The sequence below is a fragment of the Trematomus bernacchii genome, unplaced genomic scaffold (genome assembly GCF_902827165.1).
Source record: "Trematomus bernacchii unplaced genomic scaffold, fTreBer1.1, whole genome shotgun sequence".
Classification (NCBI taxonomy): domain Eukaryota; kingdom Metazoa; phylum Chordata; class Actinopteri; order Perciformes; family Nototheniidae; genus Trematomus; species Trematomus bernacchii.
The window spans coordinates 15319767-15346186 of NW_022987564.1; the positions used below are offsets into that span (position 1 = coordinate 15319767).

Sequence of the window (26420 nt, forward strand, 5' to 3'; positions counted from 1 at the left end):
TTGTATCTGGATCGTAACACATTGTAAACTGAAAAACAAAGGGAATCACATTTATAAGCTTTATTTTATGACCTAGGGCAAACAAAGAAAGAAAAACACTCACAGGCACTCAATGAGTCATTTACCCTAGAGGGACATTTGTGAGATTCATTCATAAAACTTAACAACTTAATTTCAAAAGACGATCAAGGTTAAATAGACACAGTGAGAACCAGTTTCACTCCCTTATAATTTAATTTCACTGATGTTTTATGAACCCGAACAGACGTTTTGCAGTAAATGCTCTGATGCCAACCTGCCTGAGGCTCGTCAGTGTATAGTTCATGTGCTGCCATGTTTGTGTGTCCTATGACGCAGATTGTGGGCAACAACGCAGGAAGTTAGGAACTCCAGCCCCCCCCCTCTTGTCTTTGTTTACTTTTTGTCAAACAGCTGGTCTCAAGCAGGGATACACAGTGGTTTCCCCTCCAGACACACTCTCTGTGGACTGCGGCAGAAATACACACAATACTCACTTCTGCCAGGCAAACTGTGAAGTCATGAAATATTACTCTTTCTCTATGTTTACAGTAGGAACTGTGAAAAACAAACAAAAAGTAAGTTTATAGTTCATCCTGAGAGACTTTCTGTTTCTCACTGAAGTCTTCTTCACTGCATTATTGTTCTTTTTCATACAGTAGTTTTACTTTAGTTTTTAGTTTTCTTGCTACTTAATACTGCTATTACTAAAAATCCAGAGGGAGTTTCACTCTCACACACTCTGCCTCAATGCCTCCATTGGACTCCTTTGTTTACTTCCGTGACATCACTACGTAACACTCAGCTTCTATTGGCTTACGCTCCAACAAATTATACATGATAGGCTATGGGGGGGGCACAACTCTAAGCAGTTGATCAATCACAACAGAGCCGGCCAGCTAACCAATCAGAGCAGACTGGGCTCTGGTTTCAGACAGAGGGTGAAAAGAGCTGATGCAGCACAGGCAGTATGAGAAAAATAAAGACCTTTTGAAAATTAAACCATGTAAACATTTCATATAAAGGCACAACATACAAATCTGGAGCTGAAAATAAGCACTACAGGGTCCCTTTAATGACTTGGTTGGAGTAAGCAAGTGTTTTAAAGACAATGAAAGAGAATGGAAAAACGTAATACTTAACGTTCCTAAGGTAAATGCATGAAATAATTGTTTTTCCTATGGTGCACACTTAACTGTGTTGATCCCAAATGACAGCTAAAGTGTTTGAGCGTGCCTTAAATTCAAATGAAGTCACTGTTGTGCAGCGTGCTGTAGGATGTGTGGCCTAGTTAGTTAGTTGCAATGGAAAAATGTGACCTGAAGTCAAAACCCACTGATTTAGAAATGAGTGTGGTTCATTAACCTTCCTGCTCTCTCTCTCTCTCTCTCTCTCTCTCTCTCTCTCTCTCTCTCTCTCTCTCTCTCTCTCTCTCTCTCTCTCTCTCTCTCTCTCTCTCCTCTCTCTCTCTCTCTCTCTCTCTCTCTCCTCTCTCTCTCTCTCTCTCTCTCTCTCAGTCTAGTATGCTTTCTTTCAGATTGCACTTTTGAAGGGGATTGTTTGTAACACATTGATGGATTGCTCTATGTGAATTATGATAAGTCTCCTTATTCTTAAACGAAAGAAACTCTGGAAAATGCATCATCGCAGAGCTGAAGGCATGGCTGTTTTGAGAAACGTCAACTTTAAAGATGTACTTGGTTCTCACAGGACAGCAACACATCTGCATTCATATTGTTATCTTAAAGAATATGATGCATGACTGCAGAATATCTACCCAACAGTATTTTAGCACCATTTACATCTACATTATGAAAAAACAACATGCAAATAATTGATGTAGTAATATTAATCCAATATCTTTGTATATAATAAAACCAGTAGCCAGTACACATTTAACTGCACCATTAGTACTTTTTTTCATGCTTTAAGTTTGCTGATAATACTTTTAGTAATGTTTTGAATGCAGGTTTTTTACTCGTGGTGGAGTATTTTCACATTGTGATATTAAACGGTTCACTGGTGTCTTCGTGCAGACGGTGCCTTCAGTGGCTTCGTGTGGATTTCATCCGTCGGTGTGCCCGTGAAAATGCCCAGACTTGTTAGCAACACCAGTGTTTATAGAACTGACTCTTGCATTCCTCACGTCTTATAAAAAGGCTCCTCACACCAGAGCCCTACAGGTCTTTAGTGGAGAACACGCTGTGTGATAAATGGTGAACAACTGCAGTGAAAGGGGGTACATTTAACAAGGTGGAAAATGTTTACCCTACAAAGCCGGGAGACGGAGTTTCTCATCACTCCAACATCCTTCACTGTGCTGACAGGGATGTTTATGCACCGAAATAAAGCCTGTGTGTTTTATTACATTAGCACTGATGGCTGATTAATGTTTGGTGGATTTATTGTGCTTTAAGCAGGCGCAAAATTGCCTTCACAAGCCAAAATGTGAAAGGATGAATGCTGTTCAGATTTATTTTTAGTTTTTCACCAACTCAGTAATTTGCAACAAAATGACAGTTTCCTGTTAATGATCAGCTGTGCTGGTGACCTCAGCGCTGACTGTGGTTCAATATCCAGGGTCAGAATAATCGGCACTACACTAGAGCTATACGGAGAGATTCGTGATTCAGGCTTTTCTGAAGTTCATTTAACCCTCCGAAGTGTCTCAAAATGAAGGTCAGAGAGGTGTGTGTGATGGTTTTCATGTCTGCACTTAGCCTAGGTCGTGTGCTTTGTCTTAAACCTAACATTAAGTTCCTTTCCTATTCCTTTTGAATCCCACCGTCAGACCCACAGTACTGCACACCTCTTCAGCAAACATTGGCTTTATACACTAGAAGACAGATAGTGAATCATCATCGCCGTACGTTACTTTGTACGTTACTTTGTACGTTACTTTGTACGTTATTTTGTACGTTATTTTGTACGTTACTTTGAACGTTACTTTGTACATTACTTTGTACATTACTTTGTATGTTACTTTGTACGTTACTGCCCCAGTGCTTTATGTTTTGATCAAATTAATTAGACAATCAGGGCAAAAAGTACATTATTCAAGTTTACATTAACTTTGGATAATAACACGGGAGAAATGAGCGGAAGCGCTCTCTTTTCCTCTCCCCCTCTCTCTCTCTCCTGACAGCCTGTCAGTATCATCTCATGCAGCTCACTGATCCAGTAATGAGTGACCCGACAGTGAAGAATAAATATATGTATAACTAGTTTAGCTTGTTCCAGAGGTAGATAAAATAGCTAAGTGTGTTAGGTCTAACTCTTGTGTGTTTTGCTCCGCTCACCGGTCCGTCACAGCGGGTGGAGCTGCAGGATTTCTGCTTCACACACGTTGCATACCGCTATTTTATTGTCATTTTCGGACACCTTAAAATACTGCCAGACTGGTGAAGCCATTTTGGCGAGCTTGTTTTGCCGCGCACAGAGAAAAGTGTCATGTATTTTACGTCATCATTTTACGTCATGCGATCGGCTCTCACGATCGGCATTTTTAGAGAGCACCGATCGATCGGCAGAGAGTGAGTATCGGCCGATATCGATCGGCGACCGATCAATCTGAGCATCCCTAATAATGACCATTTAACTTGTGTATTGCCAGTTTAAATGCCTCAGAGGTGCAAAGAAAGAGTTAAAATCTTGGCCTGAGCAAATGGATTTTTACATGTTGTGTCATGCTTAGGCAGCCAAACCAGTGTTTCCGTACGGTCCCTTTTAAATTACAGTGTGTTCGAACGCAGCGAGATTCACACAAAGGGAACTTCTCTCCCAGAGGCAGGAATAAACCGGGGTTTTAGCAACAGTAACTACAACAGACGGGCAGAAACCAGTTCAGGGATGTCTGTTGAATTAGCGGTAACCCCGGAGAAGCTTTCACTTTAACAGAGAGGCAGCGCTTGGGTGGGGACGGAAGAATTGTTATGGTCATATTTTGTGTGAATGAAATTGAATCTGGTAAAAAAAAAAGCTCACTTTGTCATCCCAAAATGTAGGTTAATGTCTATTCCTTCTTCTTAATGGAGGGAAAATGCATATACTTTAATCCTTTTTCACTATGTGCTGGCTTTCATGGTTCAGGAGTTCTGCAAAAATAAATGTTTTGATGGCGGAAAATGTGATTATCAGGGACTCTTAATTGCGAGGTGTGTCCCGCAAATGGTGGTGTTTCTCATCACCACGGGCCTTTTGCTAAGTGGAGGGCGGTCCCTCCGTTACAGACTAGCCTTCAGGGTAACCAGTACTCAGCGGCGGTAAAGACACACACCACAAACACCTGGCAACATCTGCTTTAGAGGAAACCAATCTGTAGGCTGGCTCATATTTTAGTGTTTCCAATGGCAGCTTGTTGATGTTTGTAACTGCAGGTCAAATGTTTATGTGCTCATTGTGAATTCAGAAAATACAAGTAATGATGTTAGTTATAGAAGAACAACAGTTTATATAATTTAATTGGAAATGGCCTTTTTTGAATTACTTAATAAGATGTTGAAGAGACAAAACTTCTAGTATATGTTTTTTGTTGCATTATAGGAATCAGACCATGGTTAATTCATAATCTGATTGTTAGGAAATTGATAACAATTTTTCCGAAAATATTCTTTTCATAGATTTGATTCAACTTTCAAGAAAACCTTAGATATTTCCATGATTCCTTTCCTTACTTTGTAATAAATGTAATATTTTTAAGATATTTAGATCAAATTATCATATTTAGTTTATTGTAGTTACTTAAAACTTTGGCTTTTGTGCAGTGATTGGATAGATACAAAATCCAAGACTGTTTTTCTACCCTGCAACCCAAAAATGTCTCCATTTTAGATTGTTATTCCGACTCTAAAAAAAGCATCTACCTGATGATTGTCTTAAAGCCAACAAACTTCAGTTTACTATCACTCAAGACAAATCAACTATTTTAATTCTATCCAACTCCTGTGTTTCCTCCTCCTACCTCAGCTCTAACCCTTTGCTGCGTGCAGACTCTCAGTTTGAATGTCTGTCAAAACTCTGCCTGTTTATCAGACGTTGGTGACTAATACCACAGCTAACACCACCCGCCTGCCTGTGCAGAAAAGGTCTTGCGTGTGTGTGTGTTTTTCGTGTTCATTCGTTAAATTGTGCACCTTCTCATCTTGTGCTGCGAGCGTCTCTCTGTGGAGGCAGAGATGCATTTTCTTGTGAGACAAAATGTTCTACAAATGATCAAGGCATCATTCATTAGCAGCCTGCCAAAGCCTGTTTACCTGTCGCTGTGCAGACGTCCACAGCTGAGCCAGTTGTTTGTGTGTGCGTGTGTCACCACCCACTCAGCCAGTTACGTACGACCCCCTGAAGACAGATGACCTGACTGTTTACAGCCTTGCGCGTGTGTGTGTGTAACAAGAACTAGAACCGCCGCCCAATCAATCAAATAATTGGGCTTAAACTTTTCAAACTGGCGGGTTAGTGAAGGGCTCAGGCGAGCAGATTTAAATTGGAGCTAACGAACGTTGACCTTCTCCTTCTTGTTAGTACCTTTTCCCTCCACAGGTGAGCTTTTGTTGCCTGCGGAGCCACTTCCTGGAAACTTTTTTGAGTAGCATTGATGTTGGCAACTCACAGAGGTGAGCGTGAATGACGAGGAACGGGGGAAAAAAACAGGGTGGGGGCCTCTGCCTCTGCTCACGTCAGCACAGAGACTCAGAATAGTGGAAGAAATTCTCCCGACACCGGAGCGATGTCGAGGCTGGATGTCACATTATTTAGGAACGTGCTCATGAGGGGCGGAGAGGATGTATGTCATCTGCAGAGAAATGCCCTTACAGAACCTGCCTCTGTTCGACGAGGGGCTGCTCATACTCAGGGGGTCCTTTTTTATGATTCGGGGGGGGGGGGAATGTGACGCCAGTTAACCTGCAGGAGTTTAAAAATAAAATAAAAAAAGCTTTGGAAAAACAAAAAAAAGGAAAAAATAAAAGTCTGCAAGCCGGAAACCCTTAAAAGGGATGTTGTGTGGGGGCGCTTGTTTCTGTGTGTGTGTGCAGCTGCATGTGTGTGTGTGTATTCAGAGCTGGCATTGCTTAATGGTTTGCAAACGCAAGCCCGATGTAGGGGTTGCCAGGGAAACAGAGCAGCATGAGGCTCGGTCTGCAGGTGCTGTTCCTTGTGTCCGACTGCTGGAACCTCCTACGAGTGTGCAGGGAGGGGTGCAGAGACGAAGGAGGGCTGAAAGCACTCTTAGTTTTGGGGCGTTCAGAAAACTGGTAAAAGTAGAGCTGCTTTCTACACAGCAAATTGTAGAAAGCAGGGAAAGTTTGTATTTTTATAATTGTAAAGTCCGACAATAGACAGATTTAACAATGGTGAAATACATGCACCCAATACATCAATCTGATATTGATACCCGAGTCTTCAATATCATTTTTCATTCAATATTTTTTGGTAAACACTCAAAAAGAAATATGGACCACCTTCCAAAATCTCTGCAAAAGCCAATTCTTAATTTATAAAATTCTTCAATAAGGATCATTTGTTTTCCAGCTGAAACAATGTTTCCATTGACAGCGAGTATCTTTTTAACGTAAATTGTGAAAAGAATTCCAAACATTCTCTATTTTGAGCTTCTTAAACAGGCTTTTGTTTGTCATACATCATTGTAAACAGAATGTTTGAGCTATGGGACACTTTGATGGGCACTTTTCAAAAGTTTTAATGACATTTCATAGCTCACTAATAATCAATACTTGGATTGACTGGAACGTTTTAGTCGTATGCTTCGTGCTTATCATGTTTTAGTCACTAAGTCAGTTCCGCTGAACTTGCATTCTTATTTTATCGATACACACATTTCCGCTGAGTGTCAAAACTATTCATAATTGAAAACTCTAAAATAAAAGCCAACACGTTTCTAGCTGGATGAAGCTAGCTACGTTATGTATTTTACATTTAAAGATGGGTTTTAAGTCAAGGGTTGTATCCAAAGTCAGGCTGTCTGAGAACGTTTTTCAGGCTCGAAAACCGCTCCAAAGAGAAGGAGTTGGAAACAATTCTGTCAATTCAACCGGTTTACCTGGCAGACGGCGGCACGGTGAGGTTTGAGGAATAAAATGGCTGAATATGTGCATGTCAGTTTGTATCTGCTTTTCCCCCTCCTGTCAGTGACAAGCCTCGAGGAACTCTCAGACATTCCTCGCTGGTACAAAAGCTCCTCTGTGAATCCCCGCTCTCTGCTCTCTGCTCGTCATCCTTCCAGTCAGGGCTGCGTTCACATCATGCATTGATTCATAAGGCTGTTAGAAGAGCTGCTGACTCTGATTTCCCTTACATGTATGTTTTGAAGCTTCCCTGATATTAGCATTAATGGGAGCAGTTTGCGACATAATAGGTCATAATTCATTCAATGTCAGCGTCTTAATTCTTCTCACGGCGTCTGGGACGTGGTGTGATTTTGTCTTCAGCGATTAAACGCGTTAAATTTAAGATCATAGATTATGTTAATGTTTCGCTTTTGTCAGTCTAGTCAGGAGTGTCTCTGCTGATGTTTGGGGGCAGGTGGGCGAGGAGGCGGAGGTGAGCCGTGTGGCTTCCTTAAGGTCATGCCGTGGGCTTTATTTATCAACACTGACACTTTCTCTGCTGCTGCGTGGGAGGCCTGCCATCATCGCTGCAGCACATGGGCCAATCAGAGCACAGCTGTGTGGGGTCACATGCATCAGGAGGGGGGATGACTCTCAAGCCTTGTGTGAACAGAAACTTGCTTATAGGCGACAAAATGAAACAGCCCCCGCTTTACTGTTGGGAGACGTGTTAATTTGTTTAAAAAAAACAAACAACCACCACACATCACTTCTCTGCTCCAGTAGAGATCATCCTTTCACCTCACCTCGCTGATTCTTTAAGCACTCTTTTTTCGTCCTCCTCCCCCTTAAACACTTAGTGATCTGTGGAGCAGATCAGAGGGAACACCTGAAGAATTGCTCTGCATTTAGCAGCAAAACAAGCAATTTGAAATGATTAGAGAAAATTGCAGAAACCATTCTGTGGTGCGCGGTGGAGCATATTCTGTGTTTGTTTGTACAGCACTGCTGTGACAATAGTTTCTGATAGTGGTGCTACAAAAACATCTCGTCTGCATAATGTGGATTTTGTGATCTTGTGGGTAATTACAATTAAGAAAACATTAAGTCTTATAAATTCAGGAAAACACATCACGTATGTATGCAACCTTTAAAACCAGGAAAATACAAACCTTAAATATTATGATATGCAAGACAATATCTACTTTCATATCACAATATCAATTAAATATCAAAATATTGCCCAGGCCTAAGTGTTTAAGTGACATTTAAAATGTTTGAATATTTGACCAAAAGTAAAGAATCGAATAATAGTCAGTTCACAATGTTATAAATCTGAAAGACACAGCACATCTTGAGAAACTAAATGTTGGACTTAATTTGATTGATAAATGATGAGGAATGAGGAAAACAATTACGAATTGGTTTGATTGTAAATCAGATATTAGTTTATTAAAGGTGCCCTATTAAGCACATTTTCAGATTCGTATTTGTATGATGTGCCTCTACATGTTTTAATGTTAAAAAAGGTCTTTATTTTTCTCATACTGTGCTGCAACGCCTCTTTTCACCCTCTGTCTGAAACCAGAGCCCAGTCTGCTCTGATTGGTTAGCTCTGCGGCGCTGTTGTGATTGGTCAAATGCTTAGAGATGTCCCGCCCCTAAACCAATCACGTAAAATGTGTTGGAGTTCTAGCTATTAGAAGAAGAAGCGCAAGTGTTACATAATGATGTCACTATGTTACAGAAGAAAACAAAGGAGTCCTATGGAGGCGTTTCAGGCAGGGATTTCAGCCTTTGCAGACCATTTACACGCACAAAATCCTATATAACACACAACAGTAAAAGAAAAAATCCTAATAAGGCCCCTTTACCACAAGCAGCTGTGCAAGAGCTTTGCCTTTTATAAAATCCTACTACATTCATGTAAATGTTCACTCCGTCTCGGGCTAGCAGGCTTCAGTAGTCCGTCAGCAGAAAGCAGGACGCTGAATAATGGAGCTGGAAGCGATATAACTCGCCACTGTGGGCGTTTTACAGGAATCAGCGGACTCTTCGCGTGTCAGCAAACAACTTTCCTCTGTAGGGCCTCTTTAAGAAAACCCCTCCTCCATATCATGAAGCCCGTTCATTCATAAGCTCTTTGTTGTGTTGCCTTGCTGCTTGCCATCAGCAGGAAATGTGATCTTTCATCAGTGTTGGTAAGGTATTGACTGTGCGAGGATGCGGAGGAGGAGTGGGAGGAAGTGAGTTGTGTATGCCCTGAAGAGTCTGTCAGTGTAAGGGGAAGGGGAGTGGGGGGGTGAGGAGTTTGTCCTTGGCTGCCCAGGACCCCCTGGACTCCAGCGGGTCGATGGTGAAAGATTGAAAGCCGCCACACCAAGTGTGAGTCATCAGGATGGTTGATCGGGGTCAGTGAGGTCAGGTCAATATTTAAAAGACACACACACACATATTTAGAGCGAGGCCAGGACGGCCATCGTGAGGACAGCAGTGACAGTTGGCAGTCTTGTGTGATGGATCATCCAGGCAACCCTGAACTCTTTCTCCTTGAAATTACGTTTAAGTACAACTAGTTTGCAACAACAGATGCTGTACACTTTGAAGGGAGACAACATTGTCAGCTTGCATATTGGTCAGGTCTCAGAAATGTTGATTCTAACAACTATAATGCGAATTTGGGAATCAAATATATCAGGTCTCTAAATGGAGCAAACAAATACCTGTTAAGCCAAAGTGTTTTTTCTGTCATTCTGCATAGTATTCAGAAGGAAGAGTGTTTATTTTAAGGAGCAATTGGCATTTTTTTACAGGATATCGGGCTTTTGGTCCAATGGCAAAACATTTTTGGACTATGGGGCGTTCGTAACAATGGGAAGTCCTGTCTCTTTACACAGAATCAACTCGTACCGACAGTGTCCATTCTGTTGACAAAAAAATATTCCAAACTATTTTTCACTCCGATTCAATTAATACATATTTTTTAACCAGTAAAACAATCCTGCACTGACCAAAATATCTCATGTGCGCTCAGTAAATGTTCTTGAAAAAAAAAATTAATGGAAAAAATGGATCCACAATTGTTTGCTTATGGATATCAAAAAACTAATGAGAACGGTGTATATACATTTTCATCAAAAGACCAAAACTAAATCAAAAGCAGGTGCCAGTTTCCACTGTTTGACAGTAGGAAGCTGAATGGCTGTCGAAAAACTTTAATTAACTTTCATCAATCATTTTTAATTGATTCATGTATCCTTTTTCTGCAGCCTATAGTTACATTAAATACATTTTATCATCATAAACGATTGTTATACACTGCTGGAAAATACTGAGATAAGAGACATTTCTAGGTCATATTGTACTTCACACTTTGGCCTTTTCGCTAAAATGATTGTGATAACATTTCAGTTTATGTGGCATTAAAATGATCTTAGAAGTCTTAAAAATGATGAAGCCTGCTGACATTTTTGACGAAGGCTTTCCAATGTCGAACCTGCGCTCTGCTTTCCTCAGCAGGGTCAAGCGGTCACATGGAGCCTCCATCCAGCCATTGGGTCAGTTGACTGTAGAAATAGCTCCTTTTTGTTTTAAATGGAAATCCTCTCAACCGTGCAGCAGAAGCAGCAACAGCAGCAGCAATACAGTGCTTCTTCAGCCACAGACAAAGATAAATGCCTCCGAGAAAGACCGGAGGAGAGGGCGAAAAGGGAAAATGAAAATGAAAAGTAGCAGATGAGGATGAGGGAAGATGGCAGAGCGCCAGAGTTAAGGGTGTGAAAGGGAGCGTGAAAGAGAAGGGGAATGATGTCAGGTTAGGAGAGCAATAGGGACAAATATAAGGAGGGTTAATAGGGAGGCTGTGAAAATATGTGTAAGAGGTAGGAGGAGGAGGAGGAGGAGGAGGAGGAGGATGGGGTGCCCGCCTGCTGGCAAAGCTTCATCCTCTTGCGTAACACCGGTCGTCTCTTCCTTTAGCCGCTGTTGCCATGGGGAGAGATGTTTGGGGCGGGGGGGGGTCTGAGCTCCCAATGCCTCACGGTCGGGAGAGACTCTGGGGAATTCTGAGCCATTTCCCTCCTCAAGCAGAGCTGGAAGGCTTAAAAATCCTCTGGTTAAATGTTTTAACTTTCTTGGGGATTTCAATTCATAGCACTAAGCGAAGCTGCCCTCTTCTCCAAAACACATTACAATCAAAATAAATAAGGAAGCTACCGCCAGGAGAAACTGTAAGGGGGTGTGTGTGTGTGAGAACCTGCAGGGTGAGTGTGACTCAGTCTCTGGTTCAGGTGTGCCTTGTTAAATGGAATCCAAACATTTCTTTGCAGCCACAATTCTTCATATTTCCTACGTGAAAGGCATGACTAACCGTGAGTCTTAGCGTGTGTGCAGGTGTGTGTCTGACAGTTGTGTGTGTTATCATCAGCCTTGAGCGATGAAGACAAAGTGAACCATCACCTGTTGTGGGGGAAACTTCTGAAGCAATTGGAGACAGGACTCAGAGAGACACGAGGAGAGCTGGAGCTTTGATGGCAAACACTGACGGTTTATTTGGAGTTTCGGCCGGAGAATTCACAAGACATGTCACGGGCCACGAGTTGACCACACGGTAGAGATAACACAATCAATTCTGAAGAACTCTTCTGTAGCTCGAGGTTTTAACTAGTTCAGAGTGTAATAATCAACATTCTTTATCAGCGAGACTAAACAAATATGGACCCTGAATCTAACTAGAGCTGTCGTCCATAGAAAAGAATGTGCGCCAGGGAACCTACGCTCCAGATAAAAGAAGGGCTTCTAGATGTCCCTGAACAATAAACTATCTCATCTCAGCTTGTGCTCGGTCATAAGCTGGCAACAACAATGCGCCCAAGCTGCCCCTCCTTAAGAGAGATAGCAGCAATACCCAAGGCCGTAGACCTATGCCATGGGAAAAGAGACAGTGAAGGGAGAAAATGATGAACTGTGTCAAAGGTTAAATACCTAAGCAAATTATTCCCCAACACCTGTAGTGCTGATAGAGACAGAAAAGTAAAGCACAGCAGTTTTCAAAATTGTTTAAAGGACTATCGTTCTGAGAGAACGATAATTAGAACACCTTACTCATCTCTGTCTGTGAAGCTACAGCTACGAGGTGATTAGCTTAGCTTAGCATTGAGCTAGCTGGAAACAGTTGCTAGTTTTGCTCGGTCCTACGTTTGAAAATCCAACTCCACCAGCTCCTCTAAAGCACACTCATTATTATATATATTTGATCAGTTAAATTACATCCAAACAAAAATATAAAATCTTTTAGAGGGAGTATTGCCAATAGCAGATTCGTATATGTTCTTCTTGGAAAGAAATTAAACACATTACCCCCGATGTAACACTTTTCCTTTTCTTAATCAAACCATTTCATTATTTATAACTGACAAAATGTTAAATGTGACGATCTCGCAACATTTTCACTATTTTATATCATTTTAGATTTACTCATCTTTTGTTTCTTGTACAAAACCGACTTGGTTAAACAGGGACATTCTGTTAGTCGTTGTATTCACATTTTAGACACTAAGTGTTTTGAGGCGTTTTATACCAAGGTAGTAATTTGATTCACAGGAATTCTACTTCAACATTACAAACTAGATTGGACAGATGTACCTGATAAAATGGACAAATGAAGAGTGGAAATTATGAGTATACTAGCTATTCATCAATTATTAAAATAGCTGTGTTCATGTAATTGCCACAATTATTGTTTCTTACTGTTAGTCAAACAAAATAATACAAGGCTAGATTTGTAATTGATTTATGATTTAAAATAATCTGCAGATAAAACAATAATCAAAGTAAACATCCCCAGCATAAACGTGTCTTGTACTTCTTCTGCTTCGTCTCATGTCTGTGTTTTGATCTGGAAGTTGTGGTGCGTTCAGGTGCATGTTAACCCTCTGCGTCACACTTTCTTCCCATTAGCGCCTTCATTAGTTTCTCCGTCGCGGCTCTCCCCTTGCTCGTCTGCTTGCCTGATGGGATCAATGCACAGAAAGGATGGATGAGTATTTATAGGCTCTGCGGGGGTGTGGGAGGTTGTACGCCACAAGTAGGTTAGCTGCTAATCTGATGTTGACAGCGTGCCTGTGAGTTACAGAGGAATTACTGCTGTTTCCAAAGCCTCCATCCTGCTTTGTTTTGCTTCCTTACAGAAGGAGAGAGCACCGCTGCTCGGCTCGGGGAAGTCAGCGCTTACAGGGAGGGCTTTCCCTGATTTAGCATAGGGATTTATTTTATATTTTTAAAGGAAGGCGACGAGAGGAGAGAAAGGGAGGGAGGGAGAAGGAACACAAAGGCAGGCAGGGAGGAGGAAGAAGCGTGGTTGCTACACTGACAGTGGAGAATACAGGCAGAAGTGAGAAGTGAAAGCACAGCGACACAGCTGTGTGTGAGTGTTTGAGGACAGACGGCGGCCAGACGCTCGGCTTTCCGCTCTGCAGTGGCATTTCTTTATTTTTTCTCTTTTTTTCTGGGAGACAGAGAGGCACAGGAATGTCAGCGGTTATTGGTTGGGAAAGTCTGGGTCGGGAATGTCAGGTGTTCCCCCGTAAGCTCAACTGAGTCCGGGAGGGAAACGCAGGCGGCAGCAGCTACTCTCGAGAAAGTGTCGACTTTCTTTGGTTCACTCCTGCCTCTAACAGGTATTGTGCTGCGAGAGCTCGCCTTTGTTTTTTTGTTATTCCTCGATGCAGGCTTGTTGTTTGTCTTGGCTCAGTTTCATTGTCTGACGATCCTCCTCTCTTTCACTTGTCATGTCATGACAACATTTATTTTCCTCTTAATTATGACAAAGTTTGTTATTGTTCCACTTCCTGCTTTTCTTGTTTTTTTTGCGTTGGTTCATAGAGGGGTTGACCCTGCTGTGATGAGGCAAAATCTATTTAATGGATCGGGATGGACAATGTTCTACCTATTTTTAGGAATAAATCTATTATTATCATCATTGAATAATCTGCCAAAAGTGTCTATTCAATTATTACAAAAGTTGACGTCCTCAAAAATCTTGAAAGAAGACCTAAACATCAGAGAAGTCGAAACGGCTGTAAATTATCATATTTGAAATATTAAAACCATGATTTTTTTGGCCATTTTGAAGTCAACAGAAAACCTTACCCCTCAAAGTCATAAAGTACAGGTTTCTATGGAGGTTTTCGTCTTAAAGATCTTATTGTGACTGCGAAAACGTTTCTCGCTGCCCGTCCACTGCCTTTCCTATTTACATCACTTCTTCTAACATCAGTGGCAGTCTAGGCGTTCACGGCTCCGCGGCTCTCTAACCCCTCCAGCACTAACAAGTGCTCCTCTGCGGCGGCGTGTCCGTCCTCCTGGCCTGCGCTGCTGCTGCTGACGTACAACATGAGGACAGGATAAGCCCGTGGATGAGCTGCTTGTGTTATGCAACCGTTCCAGAGATAGAGCAGAGCTGAACTTAGACACTTCTGACTTCTTCTCCAACATACCATGAGATCATCAGACTCCCTTAGCACCCCCCCCCCCCCAGCTATGTGCAGATGTAGCTATTACCGAGAAGAAACATGAGGTCAGCCGTGAATGAACTCCTCGCTGTATTCATTTGTAAGCATTATTTTCCTTAATTTGTTCCCCTTTCTTTTTCGTGCTGTAATTTTATCTCGCCGTTTTTAAATGCGTCATCTTGTTAGCTTTCCTGGAAGGATCCACCACAGCATGGGGTTAATCTCCCGCTTTTGCAGGATTTCCCGTCCTTCCCATTTACTGATTAAGTTTCCGTTCACCTGGTTTTTTGGACATTTCAATTTGCACTTGAGTGTAAGCACCAGAAGTCATCTCATTACGTCCTTTTTTAAGCACCACAAACTGTTTATCTCGATGAACCCACCATCAATATTTAACCAAGCAACAGTAGTAAATGAAACTGGTCATAAGTCCTTATTTAGTTTTGCCAATTTTCTGGAAATTTGGTTAGAATTTTTGCTGAATTTGGATGGAAACTTGACTATAATCGTGCAAAAACAGATTTGTTGTTGGTCGCTTGACTGATTCTTTGAGTCATTTTTAAACAAGAATACTCAAAATGTGATGGTCCTAAATGTAAAAATTAGCTATGCATCAGCTGCTTCTGTTTGTCTTACATTATTATAAACTGGAAATCTTGTGTTTTGGGCTGCAGATCAATAAAACAAGATTCAATTATCTAGGGTTAGGAAGTTGTGATGGGTGTTTTGATGGCCAAATGATAAACAAATTAAGAAAATGATCGCTAGTTGCAACCCTAATTGGGACTAGCATTAGTATTCTTGGGCTTCCATACAAAGTCAAAAGTCAAAGTCAACTTTATTGTCAATCTCAAAATATGTTTGTACACACAGAAAGATCGAAATACTGTTTCCCACAGTCATGGTTGAACATGTAAATAGAGCATTTGTTTTTTATAAGACACGAACATGTTTTTGACTACCATTTCCTTACTGTTTTTTAACTCTGATTTGATGAAAACAGAAGAGAAGGGAGTGGGCGGTGGAAGCTGAAAAGATAGAGAAGGAGAAAATGTGAATAAAAAGAGGGTGATGATGATGGGAAGAGGCAGAAAGGGAGGAGAAGAAAGGGAAGACAAGGTAGGGTAATTGAGGATGCAGAGGAGGAGGAGAAACATAAAAAGGCAATGAGGGAGCGACATGTCTCTTGTGCTCCGTGTGGTTATGTAACGCTACCTTCTGCTGATGGCAGAGGAAAGCGCAGAGTACCAGCAGTGAATGTCGTGGAGGTGGGTGGCAAAAATAACAGCACGGAGGAAGAGTATCCATGCGGCAGTATCCATCAGAACCATAACAAAGGTCAAACGTTGCTATTACCTTTCTGTAATTCCCAGAATACAAACTGCTAAAGATTATCAGTTCGCCAGACTTTGGGAACCTTTTTGTCTTCCACGTAAATGTGATAGTTAATCGATCAATTGAGGTTTCTGGTCGATCGATTGGACAAAATAATTAATTTGGGATTTAAAAAATGCCAACAGGTGTTCTTCATTATTTGACATTTTCAGACCAAACAATGGATGTACTAATTCTGCAGATTAATCAGTAATGAAAATAATAATTGGTTGCAGCTCCACAGAGAGAGAAACCAGAGAGAGCCTCAGAGCAGCTGCAGGAAAGCCCTGTGGGAGTCTGCAGGGCCGGCCACGCTCTGCAGGAGAAACACTGCACACTGTAGCAACACACAACACACTATAGTGACACACAACACACTGTAACAACCCACAACACACTGTAATGACACACAGCATACTGTAACAACCCACAACACACTGTAATGACACACAGCATACTGTAACAACCCACAACACACTGTAGCGATACACTGCACACTGTAGCAAGACACTGCACACTGTAGTGACACACAACACACTGTAGCAACACACTGCACACTGTAACAATAAATTGCACACTGTCGCAACACACAACACACTGTAGCAACACACTGCACAATTTAGCAACACACAATACACTGTAGCATCACACAACGCACTGTAGCAACACAACTGCACACTGTAGCACTGTAGCAACACACTGTAACACACAACCCACTGTAGCAACACACTGCACACTGTAGCAACATGATTAACACTGTAACAACACACAACACACTAGCAACAAACTGCACACTGTAACAACACACTGTAGCAACACACTGCACACTGTAGCAACACAACTGCACACTGTAGCACTGTAGCAACACACTGTAACAACACACAACACACTGCATCAACAAACTGCACACTGTAGCAACACACTGCACACTGTAGCAACATGATTAACACTGTAACAACACACAACACACTAGCAACAAACTGCACACTGTAACAACACACTGTAGCAACACACTGCACACTGTAGCAACACACTGTAGCAACATGATTAACACTGTAACAACACACAACACACTAGCAACAAACTGCACACTGTAACAACACACTGTAGCAACACACTGCACACTGTAGCAACACACTGTAGCAACATGATTAACACTGTAACAACACACAACACACTAGCAACAAACTGCACACTGTAACAACACACTGTAGCAACACACTGCACACTGTAGCAACACACTGCAAACTGTAGCAACACACAACACACTGTAGCAACACACTGTAACACAATATAAGAACATACTGTAGCAACACACTGTATCAACACACTGCAACAATACACTATAGGAGATAAACACACTTCAACAGCACACAGTGACAACACACTGCAACAATGTACTGAATAACAGAAACACAATGCAACAACACACTGATAGCATACGCTGCATCAAATCACAGCATCAACACACTGCAACAACACACTGCAACAACACACAGCAACAACACACTGCATCAGCACACAGCAACAACACACTGCAACAACACACTCAAACAACACTGTTGGACAGTAACTAGTTAGATATAGCTGTGTTAACAAATTAAACTAGAAAACAAACATGTAACAGAAACCCTCTGTAAAGACACGCTGTAATACTATCTACAGTATGACAATAAGCTGAATATTAAAATAGCTGCCGCTTGTCTAATCATTAAAAAAGATTCGTACATTAACGAGGTACAGCCCGACGTTGTGTCATTATTCTACAATCTAGGCAAAAAGGACATTTGTTTAAATGAAATCATAATGGATTTCATGCTGTTAACACGTCTCACATGTTTCCTTTCACAACACTTCACATACACTTACAGCCATCACAACAGCCCTCATTAACATCTCAGCTCCTCCCCCTGAAGCTCAAGCAGTGGGAGGCAGCGGATGGAGGAGAGGCTGATGGCTGTTTGGCAATGGAAACAGCAGAAAGGCGGAGGGAGAAGGTGGAGGAGAGAGACAGCCAAGACCCAGAAGCTGATCCTGAGCAGGATCCTGCTGCTTTCTTTATGTGATCAATGACCTCACATGCCTCTTAGATCCTTATTTCCTGTATGGGCTCTCTGCCTTTTGTTACACCCGCTGCCTCTTGCTGCACTCATCTACGATCTAATCAAGAGTTGTCTCTTTTCTTTGAAGGCTCAGCGGCTGTAATAGTCTCTCCTCCATAGCGAGGATGGCACTGTGATTAGATCCGGAGATACGAGAGCAACATCTGTCAACCGGATGAAACTTGTTGGCCAGCATTGTGTTAGATTCCTCTGATTGGACTCACAGTTGCGTCAATGCCTCAGAGTTATAAATGTGTCTCTGATGGTAAGTGGCCATGTGCTGGCTTCTCTGGAATTGTAGCAGCAGTGGAAGTATTTGGATGTATTCATTAACCAAGGACCAACATTTAATCCACCATTCGATACTCCTGCAATAACTCCAGTAGACATATCATAAGTAAAATGTACTTAACCTGTTAAGCCCCATAGCCCCCGCCGCGAAACTGTGTCTCAGGGCTTCTTAACATTTAACAACCTATTAATGTGTCATACCCACTTAACGGGAAGAAACTCAGCTAACTGACGATATGAACAATTTTTACCGAAACAAAACACAACTCTAACGCCGAGCGTCTGAATTAGCACTAAGCGAAAGAGTGCTAACGCACTTAGCACATGACTTACGGTAGCGATCTTTTATACTTCATCGGATCTGCACAAACAAGATAGCATATGAAAGCTGAGATTCCACAGATTCCAATGGTATAAGTATCATCACTGTGCGACCAAAAGAGGCCAGGAAAGACAACATACAACTTCACTTTGCGGGGCCAAAACGGCAAATACGTCTTACCTTTGCTGTTTTCTGATCAAAAGTTGTGTTCAATGGCATTAAAACGCATAAAAACGCTGCTGAAGGTTAATCCAATGTCTCTGTGTCACTTTGAAATGATTACTGATAATCCATCATAACATTTTTTTCAATAAGAGTAGTTTTCATATAGAGTTTATGAGAGCTGTAACCCAACTTCCGGTTTTGGGCATGCTGGCTGCGCATCACTCTCATTCACCAATGGTAATGTTTAGATGGATTTAGGAACTTCCCCTCGATTCTAATGGCTCTAATGGTTCAAAAGTGGTTTCAAACACCAAAATCAACCGATGGGTTCCAGAGATATGGTAAATACACCCAAATTTCTAAAAAAGGTCAAATTTCACTTGTTTTGCATCAATCTTGATACAGGGTACTTATTATATGTTATAGTTTGGATTCCTAAAGCTTTTTGTCTACTATCCCATCATTCAAGGGTGGTTTTCACTATAAGTAATGTTTTTTCTTTGGACGGACACTATAATTAGCCTTCGACACTGTGGACCATAGCATCCTGTTGTCACGGCTTGAACAGTCCGCTGGCATCACAGGCTCTGCCCTTGCATGGTTCAGGTCCTACCTGACAGACCGTAGCTTCTCAGTATAGCTAGGTGCCTTCTCCTCTGCCAAAGCCCCTCTTACCTGTGGGGTTCCCCAAGGCTCGATTTTGGGCCCCATCCTTTTTCTACTGTACATACTGCCCCTAGGTTCAATTCTCACAAAACACAACATCCCCTTCCACTGCTACGCCGACGATGTACAGATCTATCTGCCACTCAATTCAAATGTAAACTCATTACAGCTGATGGACTGCTTAGCAGAGATCAAATCCTGGCTGAGCCAACATTTCCTCAACCTCAATGAGAGCAAGACTGAGGTCATCTTTTTTGGACCCCAACCTCCAGCCTCTCCGGTTGATATTCTGGGATCCCTCAAAAATAATATCCTCCCCTCTGTCACGAACCTTGGAGTGACCTTCAATAGCGCTTTTAAATTCGATAAGCAGGTCAGCAGCGTAGTCAAAACCTGCTTTTTTAAAATATGACTATTGGCCAAGACCAAGTCGTTTTTATCTTTTAAAGACCTGGAAAGGGTTATTAACGCCTTTGTTACCTCAAGACTGGATTACTGCAACGCTCTGTATGTGGGTATGGACCAGGCGTCAATTAAATGCCTGCAGCTAGTGCAGAACGCAGCTGCACGTCTTCTGACTGGCCACAAAAAGCGTGACCACATCACCCCAATTCTGGCCTCACTGCACTGGCTTCCAATTCGGTTCCGAATTGATTTTAAACTCCTCTTATTTGTTTTTAAAGCACTAAATGGGCTGGCTCCGGCCTATATAGCTGAACTCCTCCAGCGCTACACCCCAGCCAGAGCTTTAAGGTCTGCTGACCAGCTGCTGCTGATAGTGCCCAAAATGCGGCTCAAAACCAGAGGGCACCGAGCCTTCGCAGCAGCTGGCCCTAGGCTCTGGAACACTCTGCCCCTCCATGTGAGGTCGGCCCAGACCCTAGGGGTTTTTAAATCTACTCTTAAAACACACTTCTTCTCCCTGGCCTTCTAGTTAGAGCGGAGCACGACTTCCTGACTTTTCCCTGAGTTTTTTTTTTTTTTTTTTATATATCAGTTGTAATTTATTGTCTTTTATTGTGATTGTAGTAATGTGTTTTTATGATTGTAGTATTTATTACATGTACAGCACTTTGGCCCGACCAAAAATCGCTTTTAAATGTGCTTTATAAATAAACTTTGATTTGATTTGATATAATTAAAAAAAAGTTTACTATGTTCAATCTGAATTTACTTTAAAATAAAAACATCTATATTGATTCTGACTCTTCTACATCAAACTCACAGGTGTATCATTGCTTTGAGAAAATAAATGATTAATTTACCCCTTTTAGAAGTGAAGATATAGTCATTTGTTCTGGGCATGTCATTTTTGAGCCTGAAACCTGAAAAACAGGCGTGGGGCTTAACAGGTTAATAGTTCATAAAGCAAAAAATATTCCACCCATGGGACTGATATATTATTATATAATATACATATTGTAGTACATGAAGGAAAGAAAACAAAGGATAATAAATAAAGAGTGTCTCAAATGTAACACCAGTACCTTAAGAACAAAGGTGAAGATGAATCAGTTAAAAATAAAAAAGTAATATTGCACATGATATTGAAAATCCGTATAGCACATGATGTGTAAAGGTAACATTTCACATGTTAGTAAAAGGTAATATTGCTCATGATTATGAATGGATATTGCATTTGATAGTAAAAACTAATATTGCACATAAAATAATGTTATTTTTCCAAAGTGTCCAGAGTTTGAACTCTCTAGTACTCAGACTTGAACTTGAACATGCTGTTTTCAGACATCAGTTTGACATTTTGATAAAAGTTAGTTACTTTTCGGCCAAAAACTCAGCTCATTTCAGATAAACAAGAGAGCATCTGAATGTGGCCTTTGTGTTTGCCTGAAAGCGGTTCTAATCGCGACTCTACGCGTTAAAGTTGAGAGATGGAGCCAAGTGGTTATGGAGCAACTTTCTGAATAGAGTCTAACGCTGAGCTTTGTTATTCATGGTTCCTCCCCGCCTGGTTTTGGATCGGTTTGAGTTCGGTATTCAGAGTAGGAAGGGGTCAGAGCGTGGGCGTCTGGTTGTATGCAAAGGATAACAAAAACAATTATTCAATTCTTGGCTATTTTCAAGCAGACTGAGGATGTGCATGTATTGAGACTTCTTTAACACACAGAGGGCAGAGTATTAGAGGATACTAGCTGGATTACTTCATTCAGGCCCTGTTGCATTATCCCCAGCTCAGCTGTCATTATCTCACATGTTCCCACAGGGATGAGGCGTCGTGTCCTCCACTGTTCTCCACACCAACACTTACTGGGCCAGTGTTTGCACAGTGATCCCTCCTTAGGTCATTTTTAAAAACAGTAAAGGCCGACTCAGTGACTCAGTGCTTATTTTTTCACCAACTCTATGCTGTTGCTTTAGCCGGCCTAATTACAGAGTACGATGTTGATTTTGGAGGTTTTTGCCCGTGAACTATTTGTCTTCCGTACATCAGCGATGACACTGCACAAACTGCTGGGTCATGCTTGTTTATTGTTGGACCTGGGTAAACATTAATCAGATTTTCTGAACCTTCAGAAATCCCAGTAATGACAAGACAAAAGTAAAGCAGAGGCTGCTTCCTCTTTGTTTCCAGTACAGTGAGGTTAAACAAACAGACAAGGGAGATGCTTCTGTCATTTAACAGCCGGCTAGTCGTGTTTGCCTAACTCTTGTCGGCTGTCAGCCTGTCTGCCCTGAGCAGGGTGAATCCTTTTAAACACCCCACCCCCCCTTCCCTTTAACACAGTGACCTGCAGGCTGTCTCTGACCGGGACCCTGCAGCGTTATCTCATCCTGTCCATGTCATAATCTCTCTGTCAGTCAGTCAGACAGTTTTTACTTAATCTTCAACTGAGAGGCACAATTTAATGTTGAGTTTTTGACATTTCTGCAGTTTTCAAGGTCACCTATACTCTTGTTTTTGCAGCAACAACTTTAAATGTCTCTCTTTTTAATTTAACAGTTGCTGCTGGGTGTCTCTGTTTCACGGATTTCCTCCTCTCCCTTTGTTTGTGGTTTTTAAGGCATGGCATGGGAAACTCTTTAGGACTTCTCTTATGCTTTACATGAAATCAAATTTGGATCAAATTAACCACTTAATTATTAATCAAAGATGGACATTTTAAAAACTAAAGATAGGTAAGTAAAAGCATGTTCATTTTTCCAGTTGAAATGCTTATTGTTACTTGGCTGTATACACTAATGCAGTCCAGTTATATTTATATGTATTCCATGAGGAAAGTTAGCTAAGACATCAAAAGGTAGCAACCAGGTGCCATACATGATGTCAGAAAAAGTGAAATATGATGATCTTAAATGTCCTGCTTATTATTTAGTTTAAAGTTACATAAAATAGAAAAAAACAGCAAATCACCTTAATTTAGTGACTCACTAAATTGATTTGATTGATTGATTGTTGATCAAAATAGTTGCCTTTTAAATGTTCTGTTGATTACCGCAGCTTTAACACAACTATACAACTCTAAAATGTAACCTCATTATTTAGAGGGAACAGATAGAGAGTTATAGGATGAAGAGAAGGAAGTCCTCCTCACCCGGTGAGTAAGCTGTTGGGCAACCAGCAGTTGGCAGGGCACTCTAAATTCCTCCCCCTCTGACACACACGGAAAGAGGGAGGGAGAGCGAAGGGAAGGATCCCCTGGAGCGAGCCAGAGCCGGTTTAAGTGACGTCACCCAGACTGCTCTGTTTGGGCAGGCCCTCCCCTCCTCACCCCTCCCCCCCCCTCTCTCTTCCTGGGCCTTACAGGAATTCCCCTCCTCGTCACTTTATTCAGAGGAAAACGCCCCGCGCAGCCACAGCTGATAGGGCGGAAACACACACACACACACACACACACACACACACACACACACACACACACACACACACACACACACACACACACACACACACACACACACACACACACACACACACACACACACACACACACACACACACTTGTGACTGCTTGTGTTGACACTGGAGTGTGTGTGCACTTGTTGCCTTCGAACAAAAGGAGCTCCTCAGTGTTTGTTCCATGAAACATCAGCAGGGTAAGAAGTGAACATTTTTGTCCTATAGACATGTTAAAACACCCTGCATTAGTTACTATTTTTAAATTTGTTCTGTGCTGAACAATATGTCAGTGTCAGGTGCAGACATGTTCTTCATTCGAGGTGTTTTTTGACTCGTACTATAAGTCCACAGCAAAAATAACTCCGCTCTTGTGAGACTGAGTGGGATGTCAAGGTGAACGACTCAAGACAGGAAGCAGTCAGCATGCTGTCAGTCAACCGTAGCGCCACGGTAAACGACAAAAAGCAGGCTGTGGGTCTTTCGGGACCCGAGCATGTTTTTAGACTTCAGTTCCTTAAACTGAAGACAGCGCTGCTTTTAGTTTTGATTTGACCATCCATGTGGGGCACAGGCTGCTCCGGGTCCTGGGTTTATGTTATCTCCGCAAAGGAGGTTCTGTTTTCATTGTGGTTTGTTTGTAGTCTATCTTATTGTTGATCACAAGTAGGTTTCTGGAATCTCTTTTCAAGTTAAATTCCTACTAAGAAATACGGAGTGTTTATCAGTGAGCTTTAGAGGTGCTGATAGGCTGGTTTTGTACCTTTGACCAGAGACAGGCTAAGTGATTCCACCTGTTTGCTGTCTTAATGCTAAGCTAACTGCTGCTAGCTCCATTTTTGGGGACATGTAGTATTGATCTTCTCATCTATATCTCAAAGTAAATGTTTTTCCTAAAAACTCAAACAATTCCTTAAAATGTGCCAATTAAACAAGATTGTATGTACTTGACTCTGGTAACAATTTCACCCAAGTTCCATTTAGTATCTGCTCGGAGCTTTTCATCGTTTCACACAATCTTCCTGAACAAACGGAATCACAAAGTTGTTTAACAATTGAAAAAATAGTATTAGATTTTCTCAAATATGCTACCTTTTACATTTAAGTGGTATTGAAGAAGTGCTAGGGTATCCGGGTGTCACAAAGAAACAGAAACACAAAGATATAAACCAATGACAAATATTCATTTCGCACCTAATCACCATGATTATTAAATACAGTCGTAGCTGCATGTGACCTCCTTTCTCCCTCCGCCTCCTCCTTATTCATTGACATACTGTACAGAGAGTATGTTTGCAAAACTTGTTTTTCGAACTGAGACGACTGAAACATGCTTCCTGTCCCACGAGGCCTGTCAACACTGGCCGTCAGTAGTGTTAATTCTTCAAGCAAGAAGGGAACTCGAGATGCTGACTGGATAAAGTTTGACGTGCAGCTTGTTTTACTTCCACTTTTTTTTGCCTCTGCTAAGAAAGAAAGAAAGAAAGAAGTGGGTGTTTGTGTACAGTCAAGGACTTGCTGGTGAATTTCAGCGACTGTGTTTATGTCTTATCTGAAACAGTTAGGCTCAAAAAGACAGGAATATGAGGTGATAAGTTGCTCCTAGTCCATTTAGGACCTTTTATAGTGCAGTAGTGTAGGAGAGTTGTAAAGATGATGTCATCGCTAATTTTCATAGGAAAATGTTCTAACAAATAGTTCTTATATTTCAGTTTTTCCAATTTTCTCCACATTTTCTTCTTCTTCTTCACTCAATTTCATATGTGACTACTTAAAACTGCTTCTCAAATGTTTAAATGTGCTGTTTTTCTTTGTTCTCACTTGCGAATTGAATTATTTGGGGCAGTAGGTAACTGACGAGCATTTCTCACAAATGTCTGATGTTGTTTCACAATCCAGACAAATGACTGTGCTGTCAAACAGTCATTTTCCAAGGGGACTGGAAGAAGTTATCTGGGTTCACTTTGAAGGCGCCAGACTCCATTGAGAAAAACAGGCTGTACTAGACCAGGGACTTCTGTGTGTAAAAACGCAGCTTTTGTCAATAGAGTCTGGTGGTTCATAGAAAACATAGATAACCAGAATCAGAATTGCTTTATTCGTGCAGCAGCAGGGAACTTGACAGCGCTACAGCAGCAAAGGTATAGTGCAGAAAAGGTAAAAGGAATAAGAGTAGGCCTATATATATATATATATATATATATATATATATATATATTTATTTATATATGTTAAAAAAAGGCAAGCACAAGTTATTATAAATATTGGCTTCAGTTCCCCTTTTAAAAGGCACTCTGATGTGAAAACAAACTAAATTGTACAATTGAACAGATTTTTTTTCTAGATAAAATACGTAAAATATACAAGTGAACATTTCTATCTCTCGATTATGTCTCCAAGCCTTGGACTGATCACTTGTGTCTTGCTGAAACTGTTGCTATGAAACTATTTGGATCAGCAGTTGAAACTGTGAAAACCCATTCCGCCTGTAAATGCATGAATAGACTGACTTTAAAAAACAGCCGCACAAGCACATCCCAAACGGGCACTGCCCTGGTGAAGATAATTGTTAGCTGCAGAATCCAGATTCTCCTAGGCAGCTTGTGATTTACTTTGCTACATCCTAAATAAAACAAGCTTTACAGGCTTCACACCTTTCATGATTTCTTACTGCGAAAGGAAGGAAATAATTAGTTTGTGCTTCTTGGCTGCAGCTTCTCTCTGTGTTGTGTTCAGAGTCTGGCTCCTGCTCTTCTATTTTGGTGCTGGCAGATTTTTGGGGGGAATGTGTGTCTGTCTGTGTTTGTTGTGAAAAAGATCGAAGAGGTAATATTCATGTTCATCCCCGCCTGCGCCATTAAACCCCCCTACACACACACACACACACACACACACACACACACACACGCACACACTTTTCTACCCACCCAGTAGTGTTATTTTTATAACAATTTTTCGCAAGGGTGCCCACGCAGTCCCAATAATCAGTGGCCTTCAGACTGCTGCTTCTTCCACCTACAGTTTCATGTGGGGGCAGCAGTACTGTACAGA

At 41.5% G+C, this 26420-nt stretch overlaps 1 protein-coding gene across 5 annotated transcripts in view; it reads left to right on the forward strand.

The window, feature by feature from the left end:
- Positions 1–26420, forward strand: part of hivep1 (HIVEP zinc finger 1) — a 60072-nt gene that overhangs the window by 11167 nt on the left and 22485 nt on the right. The window contains exon 1 of one of the 5 annotated variants that reach the window (XM_034124506.1): positions 23490–23569. The exons of the other annotated variants lie outside the window; for them this stretch is intronic. Coding sequence (XP_033980397.1) covers positions 23554–23569 — 16 coding nt within the window. The 5' untranslated portion in view covers positions 23490–23553. Of the gene's footprint in view, positions 1–23489; positions 23570–26420 lie in introns of those variants that run through there. 5 annotated transcript variants of the gene reach the window in all.